This window comes from Octopus sinensis, linkage group LG23 (genome assembly GCF_006345805.1).
Source record: "Octopus sinensis linkage group LG23, ASM634580v1, whole genome shotgun sequence".
Taxonomy (NCBI): Eukaryota; Metazoa; Mollusca; class Cephalopoda; order Octopoda; family Octopodidae; genus Octopus; species Octopus sinensis.
This window is the reverse complement of record NC_043019.1, coordinates 27126957-27137531: the sequence shown is the minus strand read 5'-3', so window position 1 is coordinate 27137531 and position 10575 is coordinate 27126957. Positions and strand designations below refer to the sequence as shown.

General features: G+C 41.3%; 1 protein-coding gene across 2 annotated transcripts in view; it reads right to left on the bottom strand.

Annotated features, from left to right (window-relative positions):
* Positions 1-1146: 1146 nt before the first annotated feature.
* LOC115223597 (receptor-binding cancer antigen expressed on SiSo cells) overlaps positions 1147-10575 on the bottom strand; it is a 17512-nt gene continuing 8083 nt past the window's right edge. For both annotated transcript variants that reach the window (XM_029794249.2, XM_029794248.2), the window contains exons 3-5: positions 9976-10122; positions 6381-6461; positions 1147-3361 (exon numbers count right to left, since the gene is read on the bottom strand). In XM_029794249.2, coding sequence (XP_029650109.1) covers positions 3149-3361; positions 6381-6461; positions 9976-10122 — 441 coding nt within the window. In that variant the 3' untranslated portion in view covers positions 1147-3148. The remainder of the gene's footprint in view (positions 3362-6380; positions 6462-9975; positions 10123-10575) is intronic.

Sequence of the window (10575 nt, the reverse complement as noted above, 5' to 3'; positions counted from 1 at the left end):
GGGACAAACCCAACCACACCTTACAGTAAAGATGTTTTTGTAAGATGCTTCTGTGCTCCAGGACTGTGCATGCAGGTCAGAAAGTTTGATAAGTTGGGACCAAACCCTGCACATTTGAGACAGCTGGGCCGAAGAGATAAATATGAGTTTCCACTCAGATCAGGGAATGTTCAGCTGCTGTATGTTGAATGTGGAAGTTCTATCGAACCCCCACAAGACAGTTACAGTATGTATAATTGTTTATACATCCATTAGCTCATATGCATAGTTTGTATCTACATACAGATATGCTTTCTTTTTTTTTATAAACACTGTAAAAACATCACAAAAAAATCTGTTACTCAGAGTTTCAGGTTTCCATTTGTCAGACAGTTGTGATTAAGAGTCTTTCATGGAAACGTGAAACTTTGAATAGCAGCTTTTTTGTGAGGTTTTTGCAACTTTGATAAAAACAAAAAAAAGTATATTACTCTACCTTCAGTAATTGAGTACTATTTTTTCCCACCTTGTTTTGCATTTATGTGCTTACTCATGTGTGTGTGTGTATATATATATATATATACATATATATATATATATATATATATAGGAGCATTCTGTCAGTTACGACAATGAGAGTCCCAATTGATCTGATCAACGGAATAGCTTGCTCGTGAAATTAATGTGCAAGTGGCTGAGCACTCCACAGACATGTGTACCCTTCGCATAATTCTCGGGGAGACTCAGCGTGACACAGAGTGTGACAAGGCCGGCCCTTTGAAATACAGGTACTACTCATTTTTGCCAGCTGAGTGGACTGGAGCAATGTGAAATAAAGTGCCTTGCTCAAGGACACAGCGCATCGCCAGGAATTGAACTCACGACCTTACAATCATGAGCTGCATGCCCTAACCACTAAACCACACGCCTTCACATACATATATATATATGTATATATATATATATATATTGGCCTGCTTGCTTAGCCAGCGGGTTGGCGTCATTCGAAGGCTAAAACAATGCAAACGCATTGTGACCAGCGATGTGTAACTACATCTGATGGACTGGTCGGTCACGTGATATATATATATATATATATATATATATATAAGAATGTATCTTTTAAGGTGCGTATTTATGTGTGTATATGCATGCATCTTTGTTTAAACGTGTACTTTTGCATGTGTGTGTGTGTGTGTGTGTGTCTGTGTATGCGTGTACCTCAGTTTAAAAGTAAGGTGTTAGTCTCAGTCTGTACCTCAAAATGTTAACCCGCTAAACATAGCGGGAGAGAACTAATGGCATTTCCAGTTGGGTTTTATTTTTTTTGCATGGTTGTTGCTGTTGTTGTCGTCGTTGTTATTGTTGTTTTTTTTGCTGACGTCCCTTCCCCTACCCCACCTCACCACCAGCCAACATTTGAAGGATTTTTCTTTTTGTTTGTTTTGTCTCCCCCACCACTTCCTAAAGCTTCAAAGATGCACCATCTCACAAAACAACTCCGACCAAACTAAACCCTCTTTCACGAAAGAAAAAAAAAAAAAATAAATATTTACTTCACCTCTTTAACATTTAAACCCTGCTATATCAGTCCACCTGTCTTTATGAGCAAACAGGCCAGATCTAGCCTTTCACACCTACCCTACAATGTCATTCTAAAAATAAAAAGCTGAGATAATGCACAATTAATTTAAAACAATGTGAATAAATAAGGATTAGATAGTGAAGGCGCAGGGCTCAGTGGTTGGAGCATCAGGCTCACAGGCATGAGATAGAGAATTCAATTCACAGATCAGGCGGTGCGTTGTGTTCTTGAGCAAGACACTTTATTTCACATTGCTCCAATTTATTCAGTTGTAAAAATGAGTTGAGATGTCTCTGAAGAGGAGAGGCTGGTATGCATGGGCGACTGCTGGCCTTCCATAAACAATATTGCCCGGACATGAGCCTCGGAGGGTAACTTTCTAGGTGCAATCCCATGTTCATTCATGACTGATGAGGGTCTTAACCCTTTACCCTATGTATATATTATGGTGTGGAGAGGGGAGGCTGGTAGGTATGGGTAACTGCTGGCCTCTCATAAACAATATTTGACCAGACATGTGCCTCAGAGGGGAACTTTCTAGGTGCAATCCCATGGTCATTCATGACCGCAGGGTGTCTTTACTCTTTCCTTTACATTTGAAAGCAATCTAAATGCTAAAAAGTTAAACCTTTAGCATTTAAGCCAGTTACATCCAGCCCAGATAGTCTACCTACTTCATGTGCAAACTAGCCAGATCCAACTTCTCACACCTGCCCCACACTGTCATCTTAAAGATAATGCAAGATCAATTTAAAACATGTGAATAAATAAGCATTACATTTGACAGACCAATCTGAATGCTAACGGGGTAAAATAATTGATTAATTAATGAATTAGTAAATGAAACAACAAAAAGAGAGAATAAATGAAATACAAACAAATCCCACAGACAGGTGGCACCATCTATTGAGGCATTGACTCATAGCTCAGCTGTGATTGAGCTGACCTAGAGGTCAAAGGCAGTCCCGTCATGACCATCCTGTTTTTTTCAGATGTACAAGAAACCCAAAATATGCTTTTCTTAGATGTCAGAGATTAATTTGAGGAAAATTTGACTGTTATATTTAGTTGACCGAGTAACCTAGCGGTTCTCTTGTCAGCTCGGTGTCCAAGAAGCAAAATAATACTGGTACCTTAATGGTGGTGGTAGTGGTGCTGTGATGGTGGTGGTGGTGGTGGTGGTAGTGGTAGGAGAGCAATCTGGAAGATCAAGCAACAGGTGTGTGTGTGTGTGTGTGTGTATGTGTGTGTGTCTGTGTGTGTGTGTATGCATGTGCGAGTGTCTGGGGTGTGGGGGTCAAGGAGGAAGAGGTCGGAATTCTACTAGCAACTCCCACCTACTACCACCCCACCCAGCTACCCATATCGTGAAGGTGATATGGGTGGGTGGGTGGGTAGGAGAGGAAGAGATATGGACACGCAGTACCAGCAACAACAACAACAAGGAAAGAGAAGACAAACACGATAACAGCAACGGTGATGCAGATGATTAAAATGGCTGATGACGATGACACTGGTGATGATGAGGATGATGGATGGATGGTGATGGTGATGGCTAATGACAGCAGCAGTGGTGGCGGAAGATCACGACAGACGCACGGCAGCAAAGGGACTGTCTTTCTTGAGGCCTCGGACCAGTTCCTTTTCTTGTTTCTTCCGGAGATGTTCCTGCTGCCGTGCTTCCCGCTCAACTCGTTTCTTCTCCTTGATTGTGGCGTCCACTTGCCAGGACAGGTCTTCGCTGGCCTCTTCCCAGCATTTGCCATTCTCTTCCCAAATACCAAGCTCAGTGTCTTGCTGCCAGAAGAGAAGAGAAGAAAGAGAGAGTGAGTGAGTGAGTGAGGGAGAGAGACGAGTGAGAGAGAGAGAGAGAGTGAGTGAGTGAGAGAGAGAGAGAGACAAGTGAGAGAGAGAAAGAAAGAGACAAGTGTGAGAGAGAGAGAGAGACAAGTGAGAGAGAGAGAGAGACAAGTGAGAGAGAGAGAGAGAAGTGAGAGAGAGAGAGAGAGACAAGTGAGAGAGAGAGAGACAAGTGAGAAAGAGAGAGACAAGTGAGAGAGAGAGAGAGACAAGTAAGAGAGAGAGGACAGGTTAGAGATAACGAATGACAATGGTTTAAACACACACACACACATATATACTGACACACAGTCACACAAACAGACTTACACATACACACTGATATACACATACACACTGACAAATAAACACACACAAACACACATAGACATATACATACACAAACACATGCACACATACACAAACATGCACGCATACATACACAAACACACACTCAGATGTACACACTGACACAAACAGATACACACATACAAATGTATGCATAAAACTTACTTGGAAAAAGGATGTGTGGCTTTCAATTATATAACATATAAAATAATATACATATATATATAATATATATATATATATATATATATATATATATGTGTGTGTGTGTATATATATATATATAATATATATATATATATATATATATGTGTGTGTGTGTGTGTGTGTGTGTGTGTGTGTGTGTATATATATAAATACAGTGTACATTTAAACACATAAGAGATAACCATCATAGGGTACCTGACACGCTAGAAGGAATAGCCAAAATCCAAACCACTATTATGGATAAACATTTACCATCTATCTCCTGGACCAGGGTTTCTGACTCTTGGTTTCTGAGCTTGGTATTTGGGAAGAGAATGGCTTGTGCGGTGGATTTGAAAAATTATAATATACAAGCACAGGGCACATGCTGGATTGCCTTGTATTTATATGTTTAATCTTGGTGTACCTGCTGATGAAGACTCCGCCTAGCAAATTATCGTATTTGCTAATATAGAGTCAGAAACCATGGTCCAGGTTTCGAAATGTATCCCTAATAGTGGTTTAGATTTTGGCTATTCCTTCTAGCATGCCAGGTATCCTATGATGGTTACCTCTTATGTGTTTGAATGTACACTGCATCTATATGAATAATATATATAGTCTATTGACTAATTTTTCTACACACTAGGCCACTGGGAGTAAAAATTTCAAAAAATATGAAGTACGAGGACATGGAATAAGGGCTTTTTTCTGCAGGCAACAAAAGAAACAAATGGTTGGCAAGACAAACAACAGAAAGAACAACTCTTCATCAGTTAGTGGCTGTTTTTCTAATCCGTATTTTGAACAATTCACAAGATACACCTTCAATAACACAGTTGATCCAGCAAAGCAAATTAAATAAAATTTGGGATCTGCGGAGGGTCAAAATTGGTGACAAAAACAGGACAGTGAAAACAAACAGCTCATTTAGGCTTAGCAACCCTCCGAATATATGTGTGTATATAATAACAAAGGGTAAAATTAATTAATTAAGAAGTAATCAGTAATTCCACCAAGTAGAATTCGGCATGAAAAAGACCATTTCACGGTAAGCTTAAGTAATACTTTATAATTAGGGTTCAGCAGAGATTTGCTTCACCACATACCGAAGTTTAGAAATAGCAGTCAAAAAATCTTAGCTATTCCTTCTACTTTAAAAGGGGCTCCCAGAAAAACCAAAGTACTTGAAAACATGTGTGTGTATATATATATATGTGTGTGTGTGTGTGTATATATATATACACACATATATATATAATCTCTCCCACAACCATTTTTGAACTTGTGCTTATGTTAGAAATATACATTGAAAACCAGTAGAGCAGTATTTAGTCATGTCCCTCACTGTCCTTATGTAACACCAGAATGGGTGCTCTTTATATGTCACTGGCATGCATAAAAAAGCACCCTTGTTGGCACCACATAGAAAGCACTGATGCCAGTGCAACATGGACACACCCATATCGGCACCATGTCCAAAGCACCCTGTACACTCTGTAAAGCAGTTGGCATTAGCAACGGCATCCAGCCATAGGAACCAAGATGAAACAGACAAGTCACAAATGAAGCGTGATGGTCTATTTGGTACTGTGATATGCAAAAGGGGGTGCTAAAGAGTACCTGATTTTAGGGGAGTTGCAAGAGGCCTGGTTGGAGGGCCAACCTTCTGAATTCTTTTACAGGGTTTAGAAAAACTGAAGGACCACTGCAATAAGTGTGTGCATCTGAGAGGAGAATATGTTGAATAAAATCATAATCAACTGGTCTTCCTGTATTTTCTTTTACCCAAAGCCAGCACCCCCTTGTGCTTATATATATTCTTTTATTTGTTTCAGTCGTTTGACTGCAGCCATGCCGGAGCACTGCCTTGAAGGATTTTAGTCAAACAAATCAACCCCAGGTCTTACTTTTTAAGCCTAGTACTTATTCTATCAGTCTCTTTTGCAGAACCACTAAGTTACAGCAACGTAAACACCCTAACACTGGTTGTCAAGTGGTGATGGGGGGACAAACATACACACATGTATACACAATAAGCTTCTTTCAGTTTCTGCCTACCAAATCCACTCACAAGGCTTTGGTCAGCTGATGGCTATAGTAGAAGGCACTTGTGCACACAAAGTGTTATGTAATGGGACTGATCCCGGTATCATGAGGTGTGTCATGAATGTTACCATTCCCTTTCCTTGACATCACATGATAGTTGTAAACAAGTGCCACTGTTATGCAAGCAGTGTGTCCTTCATTCTTCTTGATCTTCCAAGACATGCCTAGACATGGTGAAATACTTGCTTAATTGGAAACAGGTGAAAATTAGTGACAGAAAAGGCATCAAGCCATAAAAATGTCTTGCCTCAGCAAACTCTCATCCAACTCGCGCAAGCATGGAGAAGTGGTTGTTAATACAATAATGATAATGTAAACGAATTCATTAGCTTACTGTGACAGGGAATTCTGATGTCATCGCTAAACGGTTTGCTGGATTTTCAAGTTTCTCATTGCTGTCCTTCTTGACCAGGATCTGGAATAGAAATAATAAATGACAGCAGGCAAGGAAAAAAACCCAATGATAACACAACAGGGGGGTCTGTCTGTCATGACAGAGCAGTAAAAGCTCCTTTACACAGTTGTCCTTGTCCATACGCATCACCTGACCATACCAGTGCAGTCTTCTCTCTTGCATACTACATCTGATGCCTCTTATGCTCAATTTTTCTCTCAAGACACTTACACTCTGTTGTACATGCACACTGACATTGCACATTCAACAAAACATTAGCTTCATTTCTTTCAAGCCTTCGCATGTCCTCTGCAGCCACAGCCCATGTTTCACTGTGGTGCAGCATAGCTGCTTACACACAGGCATCATACAATCTGCTTTTCACTCTGAAGGAGAGGACCTTTGTTACCAACAAAGGTAGAAGCATTCTGAGCTAGGCCCAGGCTATTCTAATCCTAGCAGCTATGCTCTCAGCGCATCCACTTCCACTGCTGATTTGGTCCCCTAGGTAACAGCATTTTTCATCATGGATAAATGAATTTGGAAGAGGGTCCTTGCAAGTCTACCAGATAGATGGAAAAGCATTGTAGAAAATGAAGGAGAGAGTATATTTTAGATAAAAAAAAGAACTCTGTTTATCTTAAATTTGAAGAATAAAAAAAGTATAAAAAAACCCATTATTTATAGGACGACCCAATATACATATATATATATCATCATCATCGTTTAACGTCCGCTTTCCATGCTAGCATGGCTTGGATGATTTGACTGAGGTCTGGCAAACCAGATGGCCACACCAGGCTCCAATCTGATCTGGCAGTTTCTACAACTGGATGCCCTTCATAACACCAAGAGTGTAGTGGGTGCTTTTCCGTGCCACCAGCATGAGGGCCATTTAGGTGCTACTTGCAACATCCACACTCAAATGGTGCTACACACACACACACACACAGAGGGTGCAATGGGTAAATTGTCACCATTTTATATTTTTAATTTCAGGCATGCAACTACACAGTATAGTAGGGTCAGTTGGACACTACCTGTGAGAAAGACAGCACCACGATGCAATTCACTCTGCCAGAAATTTAGAAACATGCTGTACTACTTGGCATTTACACTGGAAGCTCTGGTATGAACAGATGGTGAACACACAGAACAACCATTGGTTTGCCATGTCCCCAAAACATGTACCGAGAGTGATAAAAATTAAACATCCAGTCAACATCATGGTGTTTGGAGAGATCACTTATGATGGTGACATTACGCACCATTCATCTTCTCACACAGCCTCAGACTCAACATCAAGTGCCTGGAGGAGGTAGTGCTGCCCTGGATCAAGAGGGTGGCTGCTGGAAGACCCTATATCTGGCAACAGGACTTTGCACCATGCCACACAAGCAGAAGAACCCTGTCATGGCTGTCAGACAATTTCTGCAACCCTAACATTTGGCCACCTAACTCCTCAGACTGCAACCTCTTTGATTATTATGTGTGCAGCACAGTTGAGCGAGAGATCAACAAAACTCCTTGCAACACCAATAAACAAAGAGACCATCCAGAAAAGTTGCAGGAGATTCTGAAGCTGTTTGGCGGCTCACACACATGGTGGGCTCACACACATGGCATGTCTTCCAGGTTGCCCATCTTCCAGGGATGTTCTTCTACTTTTGTAGCACTCATGCCACTCAAAACACTGCATATGACCCACTGCCTTGTTTCCAAAGCATGCTCAATGTCACCGTAGCAGACTTCCCAAGTTTGAAGCAAAATTTCACATTGGTTCTTTGTTCCAACTTCCTGTCCATGACAAAATTGCAGGTTACAGCATACACATGATGACAAAAACACAAATTACACAACTTGCAAAGTAAACACAGCAATGTCACTGCCTCACAAAAGTCACTGTGCACACAACCATGTGTTGCCATCTGTTGATGCACTACAGAACTAGTCTGGGAACTTTTTGGCTGTGTGGTAAGTAGCTTGCTAACCAACCCATGGTTCCGGGTTCAGTCCCACTGCGTGGCATCTTGGGCAAGTGTCTTCTGCTATAGCCCCGGGCCGACCAATGCCTTGTGAGTGGATTTGGTAGACGGAAACTGAAAGAAGCCTGTCATATATATATATATATGTATGTGTGTGTATGTGTGTGTGTTTGTCCCCCTAGCATTGCTTGACAACCGATGCTGGTGTGTTTACGTCCCCCGTCACTTAGCGGTTCGGCAAAAGAGACCGATAGAATAAGTACTGGGCTTACAAAGAATAAGTCTCGGGGTCGATTTGCTCGACTAAAGGCGGTGCTCAAGCATGGCCGCAGTCAAATGACTGAAACAAGTAAAAGAGTAAAGAGTATATATATGCACACACACACATGTATGGGAGTGAGACATGATGTCTGAGAGAGAGAGGGCAATTTTGAGAAGGACCGAGAGAGCAATGGTGAGAGAAATGTGTGGTGTGAAGCTGTTTGATAAAAGAAGGACTGAGGACTTGATGGGGATGCTGGGGGTTGGAGAAATCAGTGGAATGGTTGGCAAGGGCAAATGGAGGGCGGTGGATGGGGATGTGTTGAGGAGGGTGCCAGAGTTTGAGGAAAATGGACAGCGAAAGCCAGGTAGACCAAGGAAAATGTGGAGGGGACAGTGGAGGAGGAGATTGGGAAGGCTGACTTGAGAAGGGAGGACACCCAAAACAGGGCAAGATGGTGAAATGGTGTGAGAGCGGTTGCTATGGCATTGAGATAGATCCAGCCACCCCTGTTAACAGGGACGAAACCTGGATTTAAATCACTGTATGATGATGACACACACACACACACATACAACAAGCTTCTTTAAAACTCCATCTACCAAATCCACTCACAAGGCTTTGATCAGCCAGAGGCTATAGTAGAAAAGCCATATTTCAGCTGTTACATAGTGGAACTGAACCCAGAACCATGTGTTTACAAAGCAAGCCTCTTAATCCCACAGCCATGTCTACAACTAAAGAAGTTTCTCACACAGCATGATGGGAGGTTTTGATTAAAATAAAGAAAAACAAAGGCGCAGGAGTGGCTGTGTGGTCAGTAGCTTGCTAACCAACCACATAGTTCCGTGTTCAGTCCCACTGCGTGGCACCTTGGGCAAGTGTCTTTTACTAAGGCCTCGGGCCGACCAAAGCCTTGTGAGTGGATTTGGTAGACGGAAACTGAAAGAAGCCCGTCGTATATATGTATATATATATATGTGTGTGTGTGTAAGTTTGTGTGTCTGTGTTTGTCCCTCCAACATCGCTTGACAATCGATGGTGGTGTGTTTACGTCCCTGTAACTTAGCAGTTCGGCAAAAGAGACAATAGAATAAGTACTAGGCTTACAAAGAATAAGTCCTGGGGTCGATTTGCTCGACTAAAGGTGGTGCTCCAGCATGGCCGCAGTCAAATGACTGAAAAGAGTAAAAGAGTAAGGATTTTTGATCCCCAGAACCAAAAGGGGTCTCAGACAAATCACTGGAGAAAGGAACAAATAAAACATAAGCAAGAAGAAAGAACTTACTTTAGTGGTTCTCTTGATTTTTGGTGCCATGTCTTGGAAGAAGTCGATATCAGGCTCTTGCTCACCGTTCTCGCTTTTGTTGCGGTTTCTGCTGGACTTATATTCAGGGTCTTCCATTTCCCATGATTCCCAAGGCTGGAGTTCACCCTGTGGAGGTTTTAGAAGGTTAGAAAGGAAGATAACATTTGCTGCCACTGAAAAAAATCCCTACACATTCACACACACACACACAGACAGAAACATAGACATACATATGCAGTGGGAAACAAATGTACATACACACACACACATAGAAATACAGACACAGTAGCGAAACACAGTCATCCCTATACAAAAATAGAGACACAGAGAGACATTGCCAAACACACACACACACACATTGAGAAATACAGACACACACATAAACAAGCATAGATACATGCACAAACACAACCCAAAAGGGAGACCAGTTCAGCATATCAAATAGTGAGGGAGCAAATAGACTCACTGACATATATACATATATATATATATATTATATATATATATATATATATATATATATATATATATAAAAACTCAGAGTTTTATCTTGACTATTGAGTAATTGTAACATATTAT